The 26,913-nt window shown below is 35.7% G+C and overlaps 1 protein-coding gene across 3 annotated transcripts in view; it reads left to right on the top strand.

Annotated features, from left to right (window-relative positions):
• SECA2 (Preprotein translocase SecA family protein) overlaps positions 1-26,913 on the top strand; it is a 237,349-nt gene that overhangs the window by 107,853 nt on the left and 102,583 nt on the right. For all 3 annotated transcript variants that reach the window (XM_089805095.1, XM_089805094.1, XM_089805093.1), the window contains exons 15-20: positions 6,000-6,083; positions 6,191-6,283; positions 6,418-6,513; positions 6,623-6,708; positions 19,126-19,204; positions 19,341-19,454. In XM_089805095.1, coding sequence (XP_089661221.1) covers positions 6,000-6,083; positions 6,191-6,283; positions 6,418-6,513; positions 6,623-6,708; positions 19,126-19,204; positions 19,341-19,454 — 552 coding nt within the window. The remainder of the gene's footprint in view (positions 1-5,999; positions 6,084-6,190; positions 6,284-6,417; positions 6,514-6,622; positions 6,709-19,125; positions 19,205-19,340; positions 19,455-26,913) is intronic.

Here is a 26,913-nt window from a genome sequence, read left to right as displayed (position 1 = left end):
GATTTTAGGAAATCCTTCTAGATGGTAATGTTTGTAGATTGGCACCGAAGTCGGCTGTAAGTCTATCAGCAACATCAATAAGTCCATGAACAGCTGGAGTGACATATGCAAGTGACAAATGATCATATTCTTCCATGATCTTGATATGTTCTTGGATATTGTCCAAATACAAGGCATTATGAAACTGACCCATAAACATCATATTTATGCAATCCTCAACATCTTAGGCAATTTCTCAGACTATCAGTTATGATATTCTCTCAAAATTTCTAGTCCAATGACAAGTATATTCAACAATACCTTCTATACCAGTAAAGATTGTAACATAGTTGTTTAATCACTATTTCAAGATGACTCTACAGCCACCTAAAGATTCAGTGATGCTCAAAAATGGATACCTTGGGAAGATTCCTTGGTTCCATGGAAGTTTGATTAGGCAGATACAAAATCAGGATCTTGTTCACATTCACAAATGCTTGCAGAAATAGAAAGTATTAGTGTCCAAAAGACAGCAGCTTCCCTTTTTTTCCATGGCACATGAATTGTGTAGGCAATTATCTAAAATCAATATGCCCAGTTTCAAAACTTCATTTATGTACTCCACATACATAACCATAGAAAACAGACATATATATGCTCATGTAGTATGGAATGTCCTCGAGCTAATCTCCTTGGCATGTATTGTCAACTTGATCTCAACCAACTATTATGATCTCTTTTATTTGTTTTGTGAAGTTGTAATAGGCAGTGCTGCTTTCAGAATCACATGAAAGCAACCTTTTCTGCTTGAATGCCCGACATTTGAAGCACCCTCATGTTATAGTATTCAATCATTGTTACAGAGACACACACTGGCTCTTTATAATTGTTCCGATTCCAAATCAAATCATTGTCGCTTCCCTGTCAAAATGACTCCTCCATATCTTTCATTCTCACACAATAAACACCAATACTCACCAGCATGTGTCTTCTCTCACTGGAACTGAGGAGTCTTAACCTCTGACTTGTATGTTATTTCTGCAGACTGGAATTAGATCATAAAAATTCTGACCCATTTTTTTGTCGCCCAAAATTGCTGTATTAGTCTGTTTATTCCTTTCCGCAGCTTCTATTCCTTGGGCCTCTCTGCAATAGGTGAAGATGATGAATCACAAGGCTCCAAATCCTGGAGTTTTATTGTCGATGTAGGTCTGGCTCTTATTTGAGTTACCAAAATTAATGCTTAATACGTCTAAAATATATATATTATTTGCACCCAATATAATAGTGAAAGAAAATATTGATTATTTTGAGATAGCCACTTATAAGGATTTCTGCCACATTGTCCCACTTCATGGGTTAGTTCACAGGTTCAGCAGAGTAAAAATTATTTGTTAAACAATATACCAATATGTATTCAAAATTTCAATTTCAAGGTTGCCATATCAATATCAAATATCAAAGTGATAACATTGTGTGCTGCGTCAAAATTAAATTCCTTGCCATGCAAATGTAAATTTAGGCACCAAAAATTTAAAGTTCGACTCTCTCTGCCAATGTATTTACACAGACCTTATGTTTCCGTGGGGCCAAGGGTATGAAATATTAATGTGCGAACATTATAAAGGTGTTATCACCCAAGTAAATGGACCCACCAAACACAAGAAGCTGTGCTTCTTAAGTCTCCAGATAAATTAAATCACAGGCTTGTCAATATTTAATGTTACTTCTAAAAAAATGATTTTAATCCATAATTGTTTGGATGCAGCTTCCTCTACGGGGATATACTGTCATCTATAATGTTCCAATAAAATATGAAACCTTCTTTCTTCAACTTATGTGATTGTTTATTTCAATCAGGCACAGTAATAATATAATTGATGGAAGTATATCATTATTCCCTTTAGCAGTAAGTCAGCTTATTATTCTAGATTTGTTTCTATGAGTGACTCTTCTAATTTGGCAAAGTGTGAACTTGTCAAACCTCACAAGCTTGTAGGGAACACGCTCTGATACAATGTTGATTCTCTCAATGTGTGTATTAGTTATTTTTCTATATTGTTTTTTTAAGAGGAAGATTTGGTCTTCCTTTAAATATATTGGAGGTACCCCTTTACGAAGGGTCACCAATCATGTCTATTCATTAAATAAATATATAGTAATATTATAATAATTATATTGCAATAATAATCTAATATAATTATATTATCTCTATGATAATGTTATTACCATAATTATTATGTTATCAATAATTATATTCACACAATCTTTATGTTAATTATGTCAGCCTGAAGAACCTGACGTAGCTACAATAGCATTAACAATTACAACACCTTAAAGACACCAATCTAGTGGGGAAAAGAACAACATCAAATCATTTTCATTGACGATAACAATGACCAAAGTACATAAGGCATGAACGAAGCAGTCAAGTCATAAAGACCACTGACTTATGGAGAGAGCATTTGCATTGGTCGAACATGTAAACATGAAAGGTTTACAATCTGCAAGTATCAATCAAGGCTATTCTCATATATCATTAGAGGAGTTTCAAGATATTAATGAGCAAGGATTGATATTAATCGGCTTGACTATTACTATTAATCACTGTTATCGAGTCATAAACTCCCTACTCATCGTTATGAAGAGTAGTCGATACACTACTTACTTGGTGCCAAATTAAGTGATGTTGCTGACATAATGATAAATATATGAATCGTCATTTAATCAGTTCATAATCTTGAAGACAGGAAATTGTCAGTGATTACATAATGAAAAAAAGAAAGTATCGTGGTTACTAGTATTGTAGTTAGAGAGAAGTTATTATGATTGAGAACATAGATCATGGTGATATTAATGTTAAGAGCATTGTCATATTGAAGGACAACAATTGTTATTCTAAGGAGATTACACACAGTAGCCACTGGTAAAATTACAAAACTGACTAAATGATTTGATTTCATAATCATGAATGATATACTACGATATCCATATCATAAGCATTGACACAACAATGGTTATCCAAAAACATATCTAATACAATTCCTCTTGACTTATTAATAGCGATGTAAAATATCGAAGGTTCAATAGTAAAGATAGCAGAGGAAGATGGTTCATCCTATAATGATGAGTAAAACAACAAGAGTCCTAAACAAGACTTAGCTGAAGTTCGATAGGAATACAATAATTTGTGATTAATCAGCAATCGTTAAGAAAGCATAAGAATAGTTGCTATGGATATAAATTATGAAAAGGCATCAACTAGAAGCAAATTAGTCAATTAAACTAATTGATATCGTGGGCTGTGGGAGTGATTGAGAAAGGAATAATTATCATCAATCTGTTGAAGCATTCTGAAAAGGTATGATTGTCAAACGTGGATTTTGACGAAGAGTGTGAGTCTAATTGCTAACCAAGTAGTGTGATTAACATTTTTATGAAGAAAGACAAGGGACATGGGGAGGCGCCTTTCACCAAATGACTTGTCATTCCTAATATACGGTATAAGAAGGAAGACTCCATCATTATGTAATGTTCCCATGCAAGGTTAACTAATTATATGCAGTTGAGCTTATGTTTAATATACTTGAATTATATTAACTTAACTCATGCTATAAAGATAACAACCACAGGGAAATTGGTAATAACCTATCTATGTGAATTGAGAAGACCATCCTACCCTGGTTATTGATCCTGTTTATGAGAATGCTGAAATAAAATAGGTTGCTTAGACACCCAACTTAATGGTTTCCCTCAAGGGTTTTATAGATCCAAGTCCTTAAGCCTTTCTTGGACATGTCTGCGAGGCACTCGGGTTCGTTGATCTTTATCTTGTCTTGGGACTGAACGATTGGCTGGATTTACACAGGCCTCTTCCTTACTGCATTTATGCTCTTCTTCTCAGACTTAGAAATAATAACTAGACTTGAGCATGTATGTTTAAAATAGTGCTTTGATAACTCTTAAATCTATTATTTAAATAGGAACACTGTTCATGCTAGTCGCATAGATGCATAAATCCCTGTCTTATGATCTGAAAGTTTTCTTTACTTGCCCGATGCTATTGTTTGTATAGGGATCTAACTGTGTTTAATATACAGTTGCAGCCAATGTGTAATCAATTTCCCTTTCTTATATTTCTTCCAGGATGCCACTGCTGTGTGGAATGTTCTGTCGATATTCTGTGGTCATTTTTTCAGATGCTATTCTGCTTTTTACCAAAATTCCATTGTATATTCTATTTTCCCCCATTGATTGAGTTTGAACTTAACTTTTATATCTTCCAAAACAAGAGGAGACAGCTTTTGGAGTTGAAAAGTCATTTTTTCATTATATTTGGTTCTTTCATTAATTATATTATATTTTAATTGGTTACTATTCATTTATTTTTATTTTCTAATTTTATTGTTATTATTCAATTTTATTTTCAAATAGTGGACATCACACATTAAATGGATAATCATCAGACATTTTATCCTTTTTGTTTAATCCTTAGTGGATCTGCTTAGTAAGAGCAATAGCCTTTGCCATATCGGTTGCAAGCTACATACTGCAGATCAGAGATGATAACTTGAATGCATGAATAGAAGACTAATTAGAAAGAACATCAGAATTTGAAGTTGCAGGCATTTAAGTATTGATCGAAAATAAAAAACATATCGCTTATAGCGTTATTACCTTTTGTTTGTTCAAATTGTCATATCAGATAAGGAAAACCATTTGCGGCAAGCAATATAGATTGATTGCATAGACATATCGTTCATACCAGACATAGCATCATCGTATTATCACTATAAGTGATAAAGAAATCAAATTCATAGCATCTATCATATTTGTACGTTAGATATTGCTATTAAATCTATATTGTCTTGCATATATTTATAACTTTATTTCAGAAAGAGTATTTGATAACTTGTAGTACTTCTGTTACTTGATTTAAGTGCAAGCATTTGATAGAGCAAGAAGGAGAAGTAAGGTAATTGTCCCAAATTTCCAAGCTAGTAAAAAAGAGGAAGTTACAATTGGTATTAGAGCTGACAAACCTACCAGACAGTAGGGAAAACCTTTCAGATAAAAAAAGAAGGAAAATATTAGAGGAATTACTGTGGAGATTAAAACATGAGATGAGGCAATAATAGAAGCCTCATTAAAAGGTAATAGACCAAGCAAAAAAAATATGGAAGAAAATGGACACATGAATCAAATCATGGATGGTCAAGGAAGCACTGAAGATAGATTGGCTCGATTATTGGGCATCTAAAACCAAGCAGGCAGTAGCAAGAAACATAAAAGCTAGAAAGGAGACAATATCAATGGAGAACCGTCCATCAATAAGAAAATTCTGAAGATGCATCCATCTACACCAACAGTTCCATTAAAACCAAATGTTAAAGCAATGAACCAACAACGAGGGATCTACATGAACAAATTAGATGAGATTGAGTGAAAAGCATATTACATCATAACATGCCACTAGAAGACTACATAGATCTACAATTGTAAGTTCTAACCTAAGGAATGAAGAAGTCATCACTTGCCCCTGAGAAAAGGAAGCAAAGAGTAGAAACACCTTAAAGGACAAAAGATGAATGATTGCAATTCAAAAATTGCATCAAGAGTCTCACATATCCACTCCTCACAATGAATTTTAAAAGAGACTTTGGAGGTGGTTCCACCAAAAGAAAAAAGTCTAGTTGCAAGACTGAAAGCCGATGAAAGGTCAAGACAAGAAATAATTTCGTACTATCCTGTTTGCTTAACTTTTTACTGTATCATATAGAAAATGTCTGATATGTTACCTATGCAAATTTATATTTATGAATGGACCAAAAAGAAAACAGTCAGATGACAGTAAGTATAATTCAATGGTCTGTTTTCACAAACTTTCTTATCCAATCGAATTCATTTATTTGTAAAGATAGAGCTTGAGCCTCATTTCATTTTCCTAAATCAATACATGATATCTTTCACTGTTCATGTTTTGAATAGAGATTCCGGCTCTGATGTTGGTTTGAACACAGCTAACTGGAAGAGTCGAAGAGAAAAGGAGATGGGCAGATGGCATTCATCAGTCAGTAGAAGCTAAAGAAGGCGTGGACATACATGTATGTCTTGATGTGATTTGCTGTTGAATTACTTCTTTTCTGCTCATTAAGAAGCACAAATGAATTATGGTCAATATGCAACTCATTTTTTACTTTAAATTTGTCAGCCAGACACATCAGTTGTTGCACAAATAACATATCAATCGTTGTTCAAGCTATATCCCAAGCTATCTGGCATGACTGGAACTGCTAAAACAGAAGTAGGCATTTAAATCTGTCTTAAGCCTCTAAGAAATTCCCGATAGTATGTTTTTTCTCTTTTGATATTTGTAAGACTTTCCAACTTTCTTGTATTTGTTTTTATTGATTAATGTTGGAGCCTGTACTTCTCCAGGAGAAGGAATTTCTAAAAATCTATCAGATGCCTGTTGTTGAAGTGCCAACAAATTTGACTAATATTCGCAAGGATTTACCTCTTCAAGTTTTTGCTGTATGTATTTGGCAGAGTTTGTAGTTGAAATTAGTTAGTTATGATGATTGTGCTCAAAATCTTTATCCATTTTAATTGATGTAGCTTGTACGCCATGGATTTTTCTCAGACTGCTCGTGGCAAATGGGAGAAAGTGAGAGAAGAAGTAGAATTCATGTACAGGCTGGGTCGTCCTGTTTTGGTTGGTACAACTAGGTGAATCTTGTTTGTCAACAGTAATGGCTTCTTGAACAGTTCATGCTATTCATGGGAATATTGTTTTGATACAGATTCAAGTGTTAGCTGAGAGTGACCCGGCTTGAGTTCATACATATGATCATTATAAAAAATGATTAGCAGATGCATTGAAAACTTTGAAATCTGTGAAAGTTTAATAATGGCTTTTGAGATATGTTTCTATATCATTTAAATTTTATTTAAGTTTGGGGGTTGAAGGATGGGACCTGCACCCATAACCTTGCAAAAAATTGAAGATATTTCTGTTCTTTTTTTGGGGGCTAGATAGTGACAATTTATTGAATTGCCTTCGATTACAATTTTCTTGTCACATGTATGTTTATTATATGAAAATCATCTAAATCCACATCGCCTGGACAGATCCATGGCCCTTGACATCTAAGCTTCTTTACCATACTTAATTTAGTTTTTGTCTTCAAACTGTTAATCAATTTACACAGTATTCTAATTGTTGGCTACAAATCTATTAGGCACGATTTAGGGCTTGTTCTCAGTAACTTCAAATGGAGTCAAATAACCACCATATTTTGGAAGAACACTCATCTAGAATATGTCTCCTATAGATGTGGTTCGAAAATGTTTGCATATTGAGTATCCATTATGATACTAGTGGTGAACAGTATCCTAAATGAAAGTTCCTACTTTTTGTTCCTTAATTTGTTTCAGTATACCACTACCTCTGCATTCATATCAATTGGTTTTTCCCTTTGGTGCAACTGCTACAGCTACAGATTCATCCCATTAGGAGAAGCCATGGTTTCCTCCCAACTCTCTTTCGCATAGAGTCCAAACCCCAACTTTAAATTCTTTGAATGCACTCAGACTACTCAAATCTTCAAGGAGGAATTGGGTGTCCGTTTCCATTATAATGTATACAGATTCGTCTCTAGGGTAAAATTTCTAATTATAAAGGAAATTGGTTGTAATCTATGGATAGAAAAGTTGATGAGCACAAGCTTAATGTGAGGAGGTGGGTTTGAGGGGGAATGGGGTTGAATCTGCATAAGAAAATGTTTACTTTTTTGAAACTTAACAACCATAACACCATTAATCACACAAAATCTAACAATAGACAACACACGAACAACACAAAATTTATGTAGAAAGCCTTTGGGAGAAAACCATGGGAGATTATTGCTCATAAAAGTGTTTCTCTTACAAACTTTGTAGGCACCAGCCCATAGAAGAAACCAATTTCCACAACTGACTGTCAACCCACTGAAGCGACAATTCCCCACAACTGAGCACCAAAAAGAGTATGATGACAAGGAGAAAAAGCTGTACAACACAAAGACAAGAAAATCTGTACAACATGCATAACACTGTACAGCAGAAGCTGAGTTGGAGAAGAATCATATGATAGAAAGACTATTGAAGTGAAACAACGTACGACAACACCGAAGACATCAAAGGCTGTATGGAGAGTGATGTAGAATTTAGATACCATAGGGTGTGATTAGATGGTTTTTTATAACATGACTGCATGACAAATAGACCACATGAATGAGGAACAAAGACCGTAACACACAAATAATTGAAGGAAGATTGTACAGCATAAAAAGAGAATTGTATAGAGCCCATGCATAAAAGACATCTTGAGACCCGATGAGAAGTAGATACACACCAATAGGAGAGTCTGTATAGAGCCATATGAAACTTAGTTTGATGCAACACTACCGGAAGAGAGTGGGGACAGTTGCCGTATGGAATTGATTTCATATCTGGAGGGATGAAGAAGACATAATACACCTTTGACATTATATTTATTTATTTTTCCTGACAACTAGAGAATTAATCGAGTCCAAAAAAGTGAAATAGGACTGGAGGGGAAGGGATTACAGCAGTTACCGAGCAACCAATCATTGCTACAGGGGAATGTGTTAGGCTCACAAAATGCACTGACTATGATGGACAAAGGAAGATTGGTTGAACACTGTCATTTGGAATAAAAGCTGCAGGTAAGATGGATTAATGGAAGGATGCGAAGGGAAAGAAAACACAACCCACGATACAAACTTAGAAGGATGACTGTGAGAAGGTGATAGTGGATACTATCACATTCAAGGGTTGTGCGACATTGAATGTTGTACATGGTGGTTGGAGATAAGGAATGACCTCTTGAACAAAGAGCATGCAGCTGTACACTCCGCCATTCAGATGCTAGTGTTCTCCATTCAGGATTTTGAGATACTAGTTAGAGGCATGATTGTTACGTATGATAGACAAAGCCAAAAATCCGTCTTTGAGTACCAATGGTGCACAACCACACTTTCATTTTCAGCCCACATTCACTTGCGTGTTCAACATTCTAGGATAGGGCCATAAGATTGAAATATCAACAACAATAATGATAGTAGAACAAAAGCAAAAACTACTATGTTTGGTATGTCAAGGGGATTTTACACCACCCAAATAAGAAATTGTGGCACAAGCAAGCAAGGGGTGCAACCTCAAGAGACCATTTATTACACCTAGGGAATAGCGATGTTTGTTAGATGTCATGAAGAATTAGTTGATAAGGGCTAGCCGAGATTGAGATACTATAGTACTATTGCTTGCTTTGATGAATGGATTACATAATGATAGTGTATCATCAAGCTTTTGTACCTTCAGAGCAAATTCATGAGTTTTTGACATTACAACACAAAACCTTCTACATACCTATCACACCATTGGACTTTTCTTGGATGTTGTATGAACACAAGTGCCTCAAGATTAGTATGGTTTTTTGCAAGGACGAAGTTATTTGGAGCCTTATTGATCACCCATGTATTGGACACACTCAGATACTTTTATAGTTGGTGGTGATGCTCAACTCAACAAGAAGCATAGGCACTAGGTAGTTGCATCTAAGATAGAGTCAGAGTTACAGTCAGATGAGGATGATACCATCAACAAAGAGGAGTTTGGGGATAGCTCTTCAAGAGTTACTAGAGGAAGTGCTTCTTTTTGTATGATAAGACGAGTGACCGTATTGAGTTTGATGCTTTGGACAGAGAGGGAGCTGAGGATATTGTATGAGTCACACCATTGGGTGGTGTACCATTGAGTACCCCTATATACCTTTGGGTGGTGTCAAAACTTTGGGTAGTGCACCATTAGAGACCCCTACATCATGGGCTTACACCAACAAGAATTCAATTGGTCTTTGCTTCAACACTATTCCATGTTGGCAACCAATTGGTTCCACCTACTTATTTGGGTGTGATTGTTGGAGTCATACCTTTGTTAGGGTTTGGATAGTTACGAACACCACCCACCCTAACACCTCCCGGTGTGCATTGAGAAGTTGAGCTCATGAAGCCACCAACAGTTTAGTCTATGGAGAAGCTTGCAAGCGCTTAGGAGATGCCTAGAGATGAGGTGGTTGGGTTGGAAGAGGCGACCATGGATGCTAAGATGAATTGCTATAAGATGACTCCCATGACACCCATTGGACTTGCCCCTCGTTCACCTTAGTAGCCAATGTAGTTTCCACAATATGGGATTCTGGATATTGTTGATTTGGACGACGGGAGGACCCATCCGAGGGAGGTAGAGTTGGATCTTTCTCATGGCATCACTTTATCGGGAGTGGAGTCCGAGAGCGTGACTTATATACACATTCAATGTGCGGTGCCCGAGACTCACGATGCCCTTGAACAGATTTTGGTGGATACAGAAGTTGATGCATGGAGGATGGTGGTCTTGGTACAAGAATTGGCCCACGAGAGGGAGGATTAAGTAGTGAAACACCTATTGGCATTTGGTATGAGAGGTTGCGCTAGGAAGTTTCTCTCATGTTTCACCTCTGAGGAATGGTTTTCTATGGAGACACTTGCAATGTTGGAGGATTGGAGCCTTCATGAGCCAACAAGGGAGAATGGGACCCATTCCTTAGTTAGGAGAGTTGACTAGGCATTATGGATGGATATTATGAGATCAGGAGGGCCCAAGATTCACTAGTAGAGGCTAAAGGTCAAGCAGGTGACAATTACTGTGGCTTAGGAGGAGCTAAGCACTTGGCTCTGAACAGTGGAGGATCAACTAGTGTAATAGAGGCCTTAGAGGAGCAGTTGGATTAGGTGAGGGTTGTGCGGGCAATAATGGAGACTCATCTTATGGAGTTGTTGGACCATGAGAGGGCTGAGTGGGTAGTACAGGAGGCTTGTCTTACTACAACAGTGGAGGAGAATAATTAGAAGCACAAGGAGGTTATGTTGGCAATGTTTATAGTGAAGACCACAAGGAAGAGACACATGCTAGTTGCGAGGGATTTGCAATGACGGATTGAGAAGGTCCAATAGTTGAGGGAGCAATTGCAACATCGACACCACCTGCACCTTCCTCATCAGAGACACTTTCTAGGCCCCTATCTCCTTGATACCTTTTATATAGATGTATTCCCTATTCAGTTGTTTGTCATTCGGAGACGACTTTCTTTTTTGGGGGATGATGTTATTAGGATAATTAGTAGTTGTTAAGTTGTCGATGGTTCAAGGGTTACCCGACTATTGCTGACAATTGGTACTTTGACACGTTTATATAGAGCATTGTAACTACCTTTGGGTGATATGGTTGTGTGGTGATGCTGTAATAGCACTATTATTGGGACTGTTTGAGATATACATCATAATTTTGTTATCGATGAATAGATAGTTGTGAGTTCTCTATATATTGTGCATAAGTGTACAATTACATTTTGCTTGCAATCTGTTATGTTCTAAATATTACTCTACAGGACAAACATTCGAGAAGGGGGACTTCCTTTATCGTGTACAATTATATTTCTGATAGTTCTACTATCATCGGGTTCACTATGTGGAAATTGATTTAACAATGTAAGCTTCATCTTGCTGGCGATTTGGCGGGATCAAGACCTCCACAATAACAAATTTATTCAGGCATGTCTTCTCTTCATTGTTGTAATTTCTATAAAGGGATATCATTATCATAGATGTTGTTAATAGCATTTGATCCATCTTGTCCATAAGAATTTGATCTATTCACAGTGGGTACAATCAATTTAGAGCTTAGGTGTAAGCTATATATATTACTATGTTTCATAGTAACAAAAATTGTCGTGATTCATCCAGATTTGGTGATTCAGCTTGGCCTAGCCGATTTTTTCTGACCCGTTGAATCAGATCGGTGATGTTTGGCCTTGGATGGTCATGAATCGCCGGTTTGGGCGATTTCTCCAAAAACCGCCAAAAATCACTTGAAATTGTCCAAAAAAATTGACAAAATTGGCCCCAAAAACCAGCAATTTGGTCAAAAATCACCAAAATCACCATTTTTTTTTACGTATGTGATGGATTTACTGTTTATGTTCCTTATTTATGTATGTTAGGCTTTAGCTTCTATTTGATGATGTTATAGTGTGTTTAAGTTATATTCAATAAAGGGAGCATGTAATAAGTTTTTAAATCATTGAAATCTCTAAATTTCAAGGTTTTTTCACTTTGCTGATTCGTAGCTGGTTTGTAGGCAATTCATGACCGATTCACGAGTCAAGTCAGCCTTGTCGATTCTGATCCGATTCCGAGTTTTGGTTCTTTAGTATGTTTACAAAAGAAATTCTATTTTGCGCATTTGGAAATGAAATGAATTGGAAGGGTATTAATGATGTCTACAAGATGACCAGTCAAAAGGATCATACATATAACTAAGCATTGAGTAAGAATACTTGTTATTTGTGCATTCATTATGAACACATATAAATGTGCGACTAATATAAATACGTATTTAAATGTGCATTTGATATGATTACATAATTATACAGCTTATTTGATAAGAAAGGAATCATTGTGCTTGCACATTTAGAAGTAGAGTACATATAGAATTAATCATGTGTTCTTCCTTAAGATCTTGTGGAACGACCATATAAATGTGCGACTAATATAAATACGTATTTAAATGCGCATTTGATATGATTACATAATTATACAGCTCATTTGATAAGAAAGGAATCATTGTGCTTGCACATTTAGAAGTAGAGTACATATAGAATTAATCATGTGTTCTTCCTTAAGATCTTGTGGAACGACCTTAGACGCCATGCATTGGCAATGACAATATCATTAAGTTCAAAGATATGCTCCATGAAGTTTCTAGGGATGATGGGATGGGTTTCCAGTACGGGGACTCCTTAGGGCACAGAGAGAGAGAGAGAGAGAGAGAGAGAGCTAAATATGACCATAGTCAACTATTCTAATAATCACAATGTCAAGATATAAGTAAAACTAAATATTTGGCTGTCCATAAACATCACATGGTAAGTCTAAGAATCAAAATCAAATCACCTCTTGAATGAGGGTTTATAAACATATAACTGCAAAAATACATGGTTACGGGGAGACTCGTCTCCCCCCTAAAAGACACGTCTCAAAGACTTTTCGCAACTTCGGAGACCTGAAAAAAGGTTGGAGATTTCATGATGAAGTCTCTTGAAGTCTCCTAGTCTCCTAATGCAAAATGTGGAGTCTCCCCAAAGTCTCTTGATAAAAAATAAATGTAAAATATGATATGAAATTATTTAATGTATTTTTTCCCTCATTTTATTCATTCATTGAAGAGGAACTAGAGCATTTATGGCTTTATCCGTTAATCGAAGAGGAACCGATCGGGGTCAAAGAAAGCAAAAGAGCTTGGTGTACATTCATAGCACACTCCACCTTCTCTCACATGTTAATCCTACATATATGGAAGGTCCCACAGCAAAATGGGATCAAATAGCACATGATGGAGATGTTGCAGCCATGGTGGAAGAAGCAATTGAACTAAATGGCTTTAATGAATTGCCCCCAGTTGTACTACCATCGAAGGAATTTGAGTTGGAGAGTGATGACTTTTTGGAGAGCATGATAGCTAAAAACCTTGAGATGGATGATCACAACCTTGTGGAGTAGATGATAGTACCATCAACATACTAGTACTAGATAGATTTCTGGTTTTTGTTTACTGTAGTAAACTTGTTCATTTTTGTTCGCATATCGGCAATTTTTTTGAATTTAAAATTTGAATATTTAATGATAATCTCAGCGATTATCAATCTGACTGTGAGATACAGGAATGTGATTATGTGAGTTTTGAAATATTTGACTCTATATTAATGTGCTATTACTATTATTATTTACTTCAGTCTTTTAGTTTTACAGTATCACTATTTTGTATTTAGTATTAGACTCTCTAAACAATTAATTTTTTTTTTACTGTCTCCAAGTACCCCTTTCCTATTTTTCAGAAATTGTCATACCGGTACCAGTACCAGTACTGGAGACCTCCAAGTCTCCCCGTCTCCAGGTGACCTTGCAAAAATATAATAATATCACAGTCCATAATCAACATATGATGTCTAAGACTGAAGAGTCTAAATCAAGTAGATATGATGCCTGAACCTCCTCTTTTAACTACTGTTCACTCCTTGACCAGCTGCTTCCTTTTCTCTACTAATCTTCTCATTTGTAATGTGCAAATGATTTCTCCCACTTTTCTGGTTATTTTATGCTTAGATTAGGCTTCCGTATTGTTTAATGCAGTTTTAGGTGTCCTTAAGGGCACATCTAGCCTTTTTTATCAAATTAAAATGTGTTTTTCAAAAACAAACTGGCCCACCAAAAGTGGATTGGCCCATATGAAATGGCCAAAAGTCCTCAAGACAATTAGGAGGCGTCTACAGCTCCCTAGCCATCGTGGGGACTTCTGGTTGTCCCTTGTGTCCCTGACCTCTCTCATAGCCATCATGGAAATGTTTCCAAAATTTTGCAGAGATTGGGGATGAACAGGGTGCTTCAATATGCCGTCCCCATTACTCTGTAACATCCCTAATATGGAAACAAGGGTAAAGTCACATGGGACATGTCCCCATGGAGCATAGGTTGAAAAAGATTATGATTTTTAGAGTAATAAACTAGAGGGATCATAACTTTTACAAAATTATATTGGGAACTTAATCCTTCCAAGAGGATGGATCCTTGTGGATGTGCATGAATGTTACTGGATTAAAGAGCACTCTTAAAAATGAAAACCAGTAGATTCATTTCCCTGCAGTCAAGGGACAGGTTTGAATCAGTATCAGTAATTAATTCAATAATAGAGCTTGTTCAAAAAGAGATATTAGAATTGTTGGAACCTAATAATTTCGCAAACCTTGGGGCTGCCAAACGAGAATGGTAGTAATGGAACCTTGGGAAGGGCATATTGCCTAACAACTTGTAATAGGAAGATTTGATAGGAATGCTTGTCTTATAACAAGGTCTATGAAGTTTAATGAACCTAACCCTTAACCTAAGTACATAGGAATGGGGTGAAAATTGACATCCTATGTGTTCAGAAATGTAATCATACTGTGCTTGGTTGGTAAGCCATTGTAATTGCCATTTCAGACAGCAAGACTTATTCGTATTATAAATAATTTTGAAAATATTATTCAAATCAAAATAACACCTATGTTTTTATTTACATCAATTTTTCCAGAGATATGCAAGAAATTATGTCTAGCTCCCACGAGACAAACTGGATTGGAGGGTTGAGTAGCTCTAGATTCAGGAAGTGTAGCTATAGCCAAGCAAGGGGGAAAAATAAAGTATATTGATGGTGAAAATATAATCATAACTTCATCAAGGTTGGGAAGACCAAAGATGAGTGAAAACCCATGTCTTGCATAACTATAATGAATCCTTTCATCATTGCTAATTCTGTATTTCTGATTTAAATCCGTGTTTCTTTATTAATCTGCAATTCTGTTACGAATCAACATATCATTGTAAAATTTGTCTTTCTGATAGGAGTCTATTTAAGGTGAAAATTGACATCCTATGGGTTCAGAAATGTAATCATACTGTGTTTGGTTGGTAAGGCAATGTAATTGGCATTTCAGACAGCAAGACTTTAAGGTTGGGAAGACCAAAGATTCCTAACTTCATTATATACTAATCAAGGGAGATTAAAGAAACATTTTAACAATTGAGCCAATGGAACCAAGTATGGGTAAGGTAGGCATAAACACCTCCAAAATGTGTACAAGGATATAAATAGTACAAGTAGGATCTCTATCAAGAAATTGAGGCAAAGCCCATCATTGGGCAAGGTATCCCTCCAAATTCAGACATTGTAATTGCATTGTAGAAGTCAATATAAGGAACATCCAAATAAGGCACATTACAGTCTATAACAAAGTCCCTCCATTTGCTACATTGTTGGCTTTGTATGATAGGGCTTCCTTTTGAAGTCTCACAATATTTGATTTTTCGCGTCTTGTTAACTTCAACAATCCCCTTACGAGGCATTCTGTGGCCTTGTTGGAATGGACTCTCCCTCTGTGAGTATGTAGAAACTTTTATTCTTTAAATTGTATGGCCGCTCCTTTATTGAATGACCTAACAATTGAATAATCTCACAAAACATCTATGTAGGACAAGTACCCTTTATAGGCCTCTCAATTTTGCACAATGTATACCATAGCTCATTAGTTTCTTTCTTTTCATCCATTTCATTTATCATTCTCATCATATTCTGCCACAAGGCTCAGATTGTTTTTGATACTTCATTGCTAATACCTTTGGTGTCTATTATTCGTCCTCCTCTTCTATTGGGCAGATGTTTTATTTTCACGCTTTATGTTCATCACCCAATTGTAAACATCCGTGTATGATGATGGAGGCAACACTCTCATCTTCTTGCACATTGAAGGGATCAGTCCCTCGATGAACCATTGCATCCTTACTTTGTCAGGTAGTTGTCTCTCCAACTTTACCAACAACTCCTTGAGCATATGATTGTAAGCTTCTACATTCTCATTTTTCTCTTGCTTAGCGATGTGGATTCCTGCTACAATCACTCTGTCGTCTCTCACTAGTTTGAACTCCACCTTGAATGCCTTCTTTAGGGTGTCCCAGGATGCTATAGATTCTTCTTCAAGTTCTATGAACCACTTCATGGCTATACGTTGTAGTGTCATTGGAAACGTTCTCAGAAAATACTGTCTTCTTGGCTACTCCCTATCAAATGATTTTGTACGCCTTGCAGTCTCTCACTGGATCTTCAGACCCTTTCCTCGTGAATTTCGGGAGTTTGTCTTTCCACATTCACATTCATGGAGGGAGTCACTAATTTTCTTTCTTGATTGTGTCCTTGTGCATTGGACTTGGGTGGACGCTCTCAGCCTCAATGTTTTAGTGGCCTTCTTGCACTCTTGGCCATGTATGTGTACTCTACTTGTCTTCCTATGTCCCTTGCACTTTGGATATCTTTTGTTTCGTTCCTCTACTCCCTTCGTGTTAGTGTCTTTGGTTTGGTTCCTCCAGTTCTCAATTCCTCTCCCAAGATTGATAGTTCTCAGATGTGGCATATGTTATTCTCAAATACTTTGGTTAATTCATGTCTAGGATCTATTTCTTCTTCTTTGCCAGTTTTATAGATAACTATCTTGCTTCGTATGCAAGGTCTTGGTATGTTTGTTAGGGAGTGTTAAATGTAGAGCTTTCTGCAACTTGGGTGAGTTCTTGAGGTATTAGTCACTATATTGCTATTGTTATCTAAGGTTGAGAAATAATTAAAAAGACACTCTGTAATAGGTTGTTGGAAAGTAAATTAAAGTTTTTTAAAAGTTTGATGCCTAGTTAAGGGGGACTTTGCACATGAACTGCTATTATTAATTGAAAAAATTCATTTGCAAGGGAAATTAATTTTTATATTTGAAATTGCAAATTCCCTACAAAAATGTTGTAAAAGAAGGTGTTGGGGTTCATTTGTGCTTATTTTGTTGATTGAAAATGTTATAGTGCTGGATTGAACATGAGAGTTCAACAACCTTCTAAGGATGGAAACCCTAATTTGGTTTTTAGTGTGGGCCTTGAAAGGTAATTCGTAGTTGGATTGTGTGGTTTCATTTCAGACATCACCCCTGTGCTTCAAGTCAGAGCACCATTTTTGTGTTGCAGAAATTAGAATCATTTGTGGAGAATTTAAAGAGTTCGTTAAGTTCCTTGAGTGTGATTTGATAAGTTCCCGAGCTGGCCATACACTTAATGTTGGCCACACCATTCCTCTCTGGAAGTTTTGAGGGTAAAGTTATGGTGTTTGGTTTTTAATACTTTGTTTTGGGCTGCCATTGTTGTGTACATTTGTAGGCCATAGAGTTATTTTGGTGCAGATTTAAATTGTTACAGGCCGCACCATGACCTTATTGCTGGCTGTTCTGCTACCTGGGTGTGGGAATTTCCAAGTTGGTTCGTTACCAACTTTGAGGATATCTCATATGGGTTGCAGACAGATAAATCCCTGTAGGATAGTTGCAGATGTTTTGTGTTGAACTTTTATTTACATTTATATTGTCAATGCTTTTAAGATGGGGTTTCAGATCTTAAAAAATGACAGTGTAAATTTTGCTTCTGGAGGATCTTATCAGCAAATTTTGGCCTTGTCTTCATGTATATTATTAGTGAGTAAGTTTCCACAATCCATAAGAATATTTTAGTTGTGCTTCTGGCATAACTAAAATATTCACGTATATTGTTAAGGAGTTTAAGATGGGTTTCAGATCACTAAACATTATAATGCATCCTAATATTACATATTGTATGTTGCCTTTCGATCCTTGATAGTCAGATATGGCATATATTACGAGTTGGGGAACAAAGTTGAGGTTGTATATTGTGCAGTCCTTTTTTCATATCTTGGTTTGTTATATTTTTTAATGGTTGCTCTCTTTCTTGTGGTAGTTGTTTGCTTTGCAATATGATTGGAAAATTAGAGTTAGCAATATGGGATTTCATCAAATTGTTGTGGATAATTTTAGCTTATAGTTTCTCTAAGTTGGGGTATTAGTCATGTGAGTGCTTGAAAAATAAACTGTTGGGTGTTATTAGTTATAAATTTCAACTCACCTTCACATCGACAGCCAACCAAGCTGATGACATAGTTTTTAGTTGCATTTCCGCCAACTTCTCATGTGTCCACAGCTTCCTCTAGATGCTTCTTCAGATTTAGTACCAAGGTACTCTATGTGGCATACACGTATACCTTGTAAGAGGAGACTATCAATTTCACCAAATTCTTTTTAATAAAGTTAGCTTATAGTTTTTTTAACTTGGGGGCATTAGTCATGTGAATGCTGGAAAAATAAGCTGTTTGGTGTTTGTTACTATTAGTGATAAATTTCATGGTTAAGCTGTTTTAGCTTTTCTGAATTAATGATTTTTTATTTTTTAAAATTCTTCTATTGTAAAGTTGTACTTAAAAGTGGTGACTCATAGTATATAATAATAATTGCAGCTAGTGAACCTATTGGCCAGTTGTTTCAATCAAATTTCTATTAATGTTCAATAATTTCCTACTAATTTCATTGATATTGTTTAATCTAATCTACCGGAATACCATTTTAAATGGATGCAGTGTAGAACATTCTGAATATTTATCTGAGCTTCTTACAGAATGGGAGATTCCTCACAACGTTTTGAATGCTCGACCAAAGGTTCGCCAAATATTTCTTGTGTATCATAGTAATAGGATCTCAGTTTTCTTACCTTGTTCACTTTGTGATTCATGCTAAAATAAAAACATTGATGAATCATCTTTGTTCTGGCATGTGACAAATTTCAACTATATAGTATGCAGCCAGGGAGGCTCAAATTGTTGCACAGGCTGGTAGGAAGGGAGCTATTACTATCTCAACAAACATGGCTGGTCGAGGGACAGACATTATCCTTGGGGGAAATCATGAGGCATGTAAATAGAGTTCATTTTAATATGCCTACTAAGTTTAGAATTCAAATTCGGAAACTGTTTATTACAAGCCCTGACATAAATTATTTTTGGAGTTTTAACTTCAAATAAGTCATAGCAATTTCAATCTTTGTGAACAAGTAGATCATAATGTTGGGTGGCACCATATGTCCTGAAATAATAAGTTTTGTCCATGTAGCCTTCATCCTCATGGCTTTATTAGTTGATATGTTTGATAAAGTTAGTCCTTATTTTTATCAATATTATGAGTAGTATACAATTTTTATTTAATGAAAGAAAATATTTTCTCTCCTTCCATTTGTCTTTTTATTTTTATAAAAAAATCGTGCTTTCTTCAAATGATTTATAGCACACTATATAGATGGAGGGAAGGCTTATTATCCAAGCACAGTTAAATCCTATGACCTGACCTTATAATAGGGCTTATCATCGAATCAGTTTGAGGTTACAGTGAACTATTTGAATGTTTTAGAATTTTAACCATAGGCATAATTGTTCTGGCTGCAACAGTTGATTGTTTTTCTGGTGTTGCTACATCCTCTTCATCATCAGGTAATATAATACATTTTACAGTAAAACTTTTATTAGAAATTGTGTGACAAGATATGTTAAAATTTTTTATGTAGGTGCACAGATTATTGGTATCTTTATATAAAACTTCAATAGAAATGTCAAGGTAGCATCCAGCATTACAACTAGTAGGCCCTTGACTGAAAGTCTAAGGGGACAGTTTTGAACACTATATATGGAGATCTTGATTTAGGAGTAGAGATCAGTAGTTTATTATCAAAATCAATAGAGGGACTAGGATAGAGGGAGCACTTGGAATTTCGAGTTTTGACTTCATTGGCTGTTCTGCTATAATGGTCCCTGAATTTGAGGTTGCCTTCTACCTAATCAATTGAGCCTCATTTTTTGCATGCTCTGGGCTTCATTTCATTTGTGTTTGAAGATCACATCTCCTTCTCTTGCAATTGTTTTTTGCCTTTCTATCTGCCTACTTTGAAATTTCTCTTTAAAATACTCTAATATTTCTCTTTTCTTCAACAATTCTACTTGCTTTGGACATGCTTCATTTTGTACCAGAGTTATTGTGTTAATAATTTCTGCCAGAGTTATTTTGTACCAGAGTTATTGTGTTATTTAATTTATTACCATTTATGATTTATTTTTCATTAATTTAATTCCCCATTTGTTAAAATCAATGCCTTTTGGGTAATCTCAATGCAACAATCGATGAATTAATTAATTAATATTTAAAATCAATCCATATTTTGCAAAATCAAGGTAAATTTAAATCTCATCTCAATTTAAAACCCATTTTCATTTCATTTCATTTATTTTATTTTAATGTTCTTCATTCTCTCTCTCTCTCTCCCAAGGTATCGACGCAAAATGGGTCTTATCTTAATTTGAAACTAATTTTTATCCCGTTTAATGCCATTAGAAATATTTAATCCAAGGCCCAATTGAAGGTTTAATTACATTAAATGTTTATTGGGTAAATTTGAATTTTAATCTCCCATGCTCATACATTATTTACCAAGGTTGTCCTGCCTCGAATTTTGAGCCCAATTTCATTTAAAAAAAGGCCACATGCATTTGCAACATACTTCTAGGCTCAACTTCCCATTTCAAGGTTCAAAGATCATTGCTCTAAGATTAGGTTGCAACTCCAAGGCTTGAGATGGGATGATGCTTCCTACACCTGCCTTGAGATGAGACACAAATCTCATAGGTAACAAAAGGAGACTTAGCTCAAGATGAGACACAAAATTAGAGGCAAGGAAAAAGGCTTCGCTCTAAGATGAGACGAAATTAACATAGGTAGAAGATCAAGTCTTAACTCAAGATGAAGCAAAATTTACATGGGTAGCAAAATATTTCTCAGCTAAAGAAGGGACAAAATTTAAATGGCTTGCAAAATATGTCTCAGCTCAAGATGGGACAAAATTTATATGGGTAGTGAAATGTGTCTTAGCCCAAGATGCCTTTTATACTTAGCCGAATTTAGCTTTTCATTTAGCATCACTGCCAATTTTGTTGTGTCTTCTGGACTTAGGCAGGGGTCCAATGGGAGGGGTTTGGGCTCTATTTTTGTGGAGCGGGTACCTCCGTGGTAGTTTTTTAGAAGGGGCTAAATGTTTAATTGGAATCTTTTCCTATAAAATAGGAGCTTTGACTTTTTAGCCCTCTCAATTTGAGCGAGTGAAAATAGGGCGGGGCTGGATTTAGCCCCACCAACTTAGGAGTGTTTTTTGCCACATTTCAACAATCTATTAATTATTTTAAACATTTAAGTATGATAGTAATAAAATAATGATATCATAAATTTAAATTATTTAAATAATATTCATAGGACCACTAGGTTCCTTAAATTTAGGAGCTAACATTTTAGAATTTAAAGAAATTAAGAAAATTCATTTGAGTGTTCCCCTTTAAATATTCCTGAAAACTCTTAGCAGCTATCCCCTCTATTTTTAAGGAAGCCCCCCTCCATGAGACCCTAGCCTTAGCTAAATCCCCACTACAATCTAAATACAAACCCATCCCTTTACACCTAAGCCCAATGCCAAATCTCTATAACCAAACTACTACAAAAGTCCAAGTAGAAAAACAAAAGAGGGGGTTTCCATTTGCAATGGAGCGATGGTGTGAAAACCTCACAACATGTAGTTATTACATTGTCATAACAAACAACTCTCATAGTTGTAGAGAAGTGGAGTTGTTGGTTGAAGTGAGAGACAAACACATATTTTAGACACCATGCATAAACTGCAGTTCACCCAACTTAATAATGCAAGAGTTGGGTGGCCAAATTCAATGGGTAAAATGAGTTTATGCAAGGGCTAAAAACTCATAGGTTTGTATTGATCATCAAATATAAGTTTATAACAAGTCATCTTCATGTTCTAAAATCAGTATTCTTATTTTTTTGTACCATCTACTATGTTTTTGGTCATTGATATATATCCAGGAACATAAAATGTTAGTGCTGAAATAAATCAAAAGTCTTCAAGGATAGAATTTATCTAAACAAGGAAGTATTAATATAGTTTTAAATTTTTTTATTATATTGATGTTATTAGAAGGTAGTTTGAATTAAAATAAAATTAATAAATATATATTTCGCGGCACAACTCCCCTCCGAAAGCCAACCCAATCAATGAGGTTTTAAATTACAGGTGAATTTCTAAAGGGGCTGACCCTTGTTTCTGACACCCTTTTTGGCGAGGTGTTCAAATAAAATAATCATTTATGTTGATAGGGTTGACCTCCTTGGAGTGTTGCATCTTTTGTATGAAGGCTTTCTTTCTCTAGTTATCTATATAGAATTGTTTTGAGAGAAAGAAGCAAGAAGTGTTTTAAAATCATTCCTTTTTCCAGAGCATGTTTAAAGAAGTAAAGATCAGATTTAATCAAAGTTTTTGAGTAGAATTTAAGGGCAAATAATTCCAGCTTTTAAGAGACATACTGAGCATATGTGAAGTAAGTTGTTGGGGAAGTATTGAGCCAATTTGTAAAGGAGTTTATAATCTAGTCTTAGAAGAAAGTCAAGTAATCATCATCACTATACTTTTGGAGGTTGGCGCCTTGTAGTCAAATAGATTGTTGTCTCCTACTGAATTGGTGCTCAGTTGTGGGGGTTGGTGTCTCTAGTGGGTTGGTGCCTATTAATCACCTAAAGAGGATTGGTGTCCACTGTGGATTGGTCCGTAAGACACTTGTTAGAAGTTTTTAATACATACGATATTTTGCTGTGGGTTTCTCCCTCTATGTTTTCCACATAAGATCGCTACATCTTGCACTTGTGCAACTCTTGTGGATGGTTAAGTTTTGATGTATTGTTATTGTGATTAAATAAATTGCTAGATCTTGCATTTGTGTTTCTATTGTGGATTGCTAAGTATTGATGTATTTTTATTGTGATTAACTATGTTTTGAAAAGTAAATATTTGTTGTTATACTGATTCACTGCACACTTTCAGTAAAACTAATGCTCTTTAAGCTATATGCAAATCTCAACACAAAGTAAAATAGGTTTAGACAAAGTAATTATCGAAGAGATCATAGTCAGAAGCTTCTAATTTGTCTTTCTCAAATCTCATTCGTTATTTGTTCGTTCCCTTATTTTTGAAAATCGGTAACCATTTAATGCTGTAGCTATTCTTCAGTTTATTATATTCTCTATGCAGTGCTTCAAGATCAATTGGAATGTGAGCATTCCTATTCAGTTGAACATTTCACATATTTAATTTATATTTAGAGTGTCTAAAGATAAAACTTTACTATTCAAATAGCTGTCCTCTTAGGGAAATTTGGCTTCTACCCTATATTAGGTGTATGCTTATTAAAACATGCAAAAATATATGCCTACACAAGTCTAGTTTCAAAATGTTGTTTATAGGTTTGTTGGCCAAACATTTGTTAAATCCAGAACTAACTAAGGTTCATCCATGAATTGGGACAACAACATCCTTGCAAGCCCCATTCTTATCCAAAAATTTTTTAAAAATAAAATTCCCATGCATTAGACATGCCATGACCTTTTTGATAAACTGGGCAATTGAGTTATAATATCATCATCTAAACCCTTTTGAACACTCCTAGAGGTCTCAGCCATCTTTGGTAATTTAACCCAGCTAGGCTTCTCCAATATCTTTCAAAATTCTACCCTTATCATAAGAAATTTAGCAAATTCAAGGCCCTCAAATATTTTTTTGTCCACAATAAAACCCTTGGAGGGCAAAATTATGTTTTACAAAACAAAGATTCAACACTAGGCCATGAAGTCGTTACGTGGACAATCTTTGAAAAATATAAGTTAACCTAAAGGTCAAAATTATGTTTTACGATACAAAGATCAACACTAAGCCATAAAATCTTTACTTAGACAATCTTCGAAACACATAAATTACCTCTATAAATGCTTGATCAACTTGAATTCAAAAAAGTCTTTGGTTAAAATATAAATCAAGATTATTGAAATGCCTCTCCCATAGCCTTGCATGCTTGTATAGACTACGGATGGGGTTGGAGAAGGTCTAGCTTTCTGCGTGTTGTAAGAGTCACAGATCTACTCCTGGTCCTCACAAAAGGTTACCGCTTCCACATGTGTCCTCACTTGGCTTGAGGTGTGGAGATGGGAGGAGAAAGACTGATAGGAAAATGCAGGATAGTAGGGGGCTATGTGATGACACTTTACTATGTGTATCATAGTATCCTCTCCAGTGAGCCTTATTTTTTCCTTTGTTATCTCGTGAGTAGCTATTGAACCGTATCAATTATCTTGGACCTCTCTTGATACTGCTCCTACATTTCAATGTGGATGTCTTGTCCTTTGGTATTCTTTCTTTTGTGAAAATGTATGTTATGTTTTGAGATTTGTGAACAAAAATATGAAGACTTTGTGCATGAAATGAAAAGGCCATCCTAGATGAGCCCCTGAGTCTTTAGGTCTAGCCCTTAGAACTTTTTTTTATTGTTGTTTATTTTTCTTAGATAAGATGATAAGGAAGGTTACGTTATAATCATGTATTTTGTGTAGTGACTGATTATTTGAAATTTAGTTGTACAGATAGGAGTGTAGTTACAGGTATTGAAGCATGGTGGTCACGAAGTAAAAGCAAGGTGGTGGTACTCAAGTATGCAATGATGGGTATTATTTATTGAGCGTGATAAGTAGATTAATCATTTTATTTACTTGACTTCTAAATAAATCAAATAACAATATGATGTGTTTCTCATTTATCATAGAATATTATTGAAAAAAAATCGATGTTTTTTGTTGTGTATTTTGTCCTCGTGTCAAGGGTTCCTTAATGAGGCATTACATAGCGACCTATCCCTACCTAGGGCCTATTACCAAGGTTAAACTGTATTTTGAATGAAATGAAGTTAAGGTCATGTTCATTGACCCAATCAATCAATGCCATTTCTTTCTCTTTCATTTGGTTATCCCATAATCTTCATTTCATGAAGGATTCTAAAACAAAAAGCTTTCATTTCTGCCAAGGGTCGCCATCTTTTATAGAAAGAATTAAGATAGTTGTCTACTTTTGCATCAGAGCATAATTGAATGATTGAGAATAGGCAGTCTTGCTAAGATGCATCAACACCCCTACCTTTATCCCTACCCCCTATATTTGAAGGGGAAGGGCCCTCTCTTAGATTATTGTTCAATTTCATTTGAACGAAGGCACTCAATGCTTTACTTAATGACCAATATTCAGTATACCCTATAGATAATGGCTGACGAGTTTTCATGCAAGAAATGCTTGCAAATACATGGTTTAGGGAAAGAGAATCATTGAGTTGGGGTTTCCTACTATAGCTCATCTGCCTTGGTTGGACCATGAGTCGTCTAACCAATAAATGAGTGATAAAGGTGTTTCTTGGTTATGATTCTTTATCCTTTCGTGGGGAATGATCTGCCCAATTGTTTTTACCCTTCTTGCCCTACTGCTCTACCTACTTGTTAAAGAGAGACAATGCTTTTGTTGATGGAATGAAGTGAAGAAATGTGGTTTTTTTATCACGGCAGGGTTGAGATTTCCCATTAACTATAAATAAATATCTTGCCTCTCACCGACCATTTATTGGAAGGATTCCAGCTAAAAAGAGAATCTAGTCAAATGTCTTGCCTTGAATCCAGACAATGGAAGGAAGCTAGGACTTGAAGGTATGGGAGCTCAAAAAATACTATCGATGGTTCTAGGGCCATCCTTGGTTCTCTTGTTGTTGCCACCTACATTATCCCTATCATTGGTGAATTTTCAATGGGTTCTTCTTCCATTAAAAAATTGATTTCACCCTACATAGGTTGGAACCCTATATAAATTGTAGGGTCACATTTCGGAAAAACTGGTTGTTGCTACGACCTGGGTGGGAAGAGACAATGCAACCAACTCTGTTGACCTAATAATGAGGTTGGGGCCATAGCTTCCATCCCAATGACATCCAACTCAAGCATGAACTATAGTTAAGCATTTGTCACATTACCACATACACCCAGTTGAAGGAAGCTTTGGTAGCGTCTTGGGGTGAGAATAGATTAACTAATTACAATTCATTTTCAATTGATGATGGGGGAAAACCACTTTGGGGCTTAAAGAGTTGAACTATAACAACTATTGGAAACAAGTTGAAACTATTCGAGTTGTTACTATTACAACTAATTTTTAGGGACTTGAGGCCTTGTAGAATAGTAGGGGCCTAGTGTGCTTGGTGGGTGGGAGGAAATATTGCTGTGGACTTTCTCACTATTCCACCTTGACACTAGTTATACTAGGGCACCTTTGCAGGGGAATTCTAAGGGCTTATTTTAGCTAATAATATTAGAGGCGAAGGAAGCACTATTTTAGGGTCGGGGGCATCATTTCATTCATTCGAAGGGTCACCATCTAGATTAGTATTGAATGAGCCATCTGTTGTGAG

This window comes from Cupressus sempervirens, chromosome 10, assembly GCF_028749045.1.
Source record: "Cupressus sempervirens isolate cs-2001-9-10 chromosome 10, ASM2874904v1, whole genome shotgun sequence".
In the NCBI taxonomy this organism is placed as follows: domain Eukaryota; kingdom Viridiplantae; phylum Streptophyta; class Pinopsida; order Cupressales; family Cupressaceae; genus Cupressus; species Cupressus sempervirens.
Note: the sequence above shows the minus strand (reverse complement) of the source record. Positions and strands in the feature narration are given on the sequence as shown.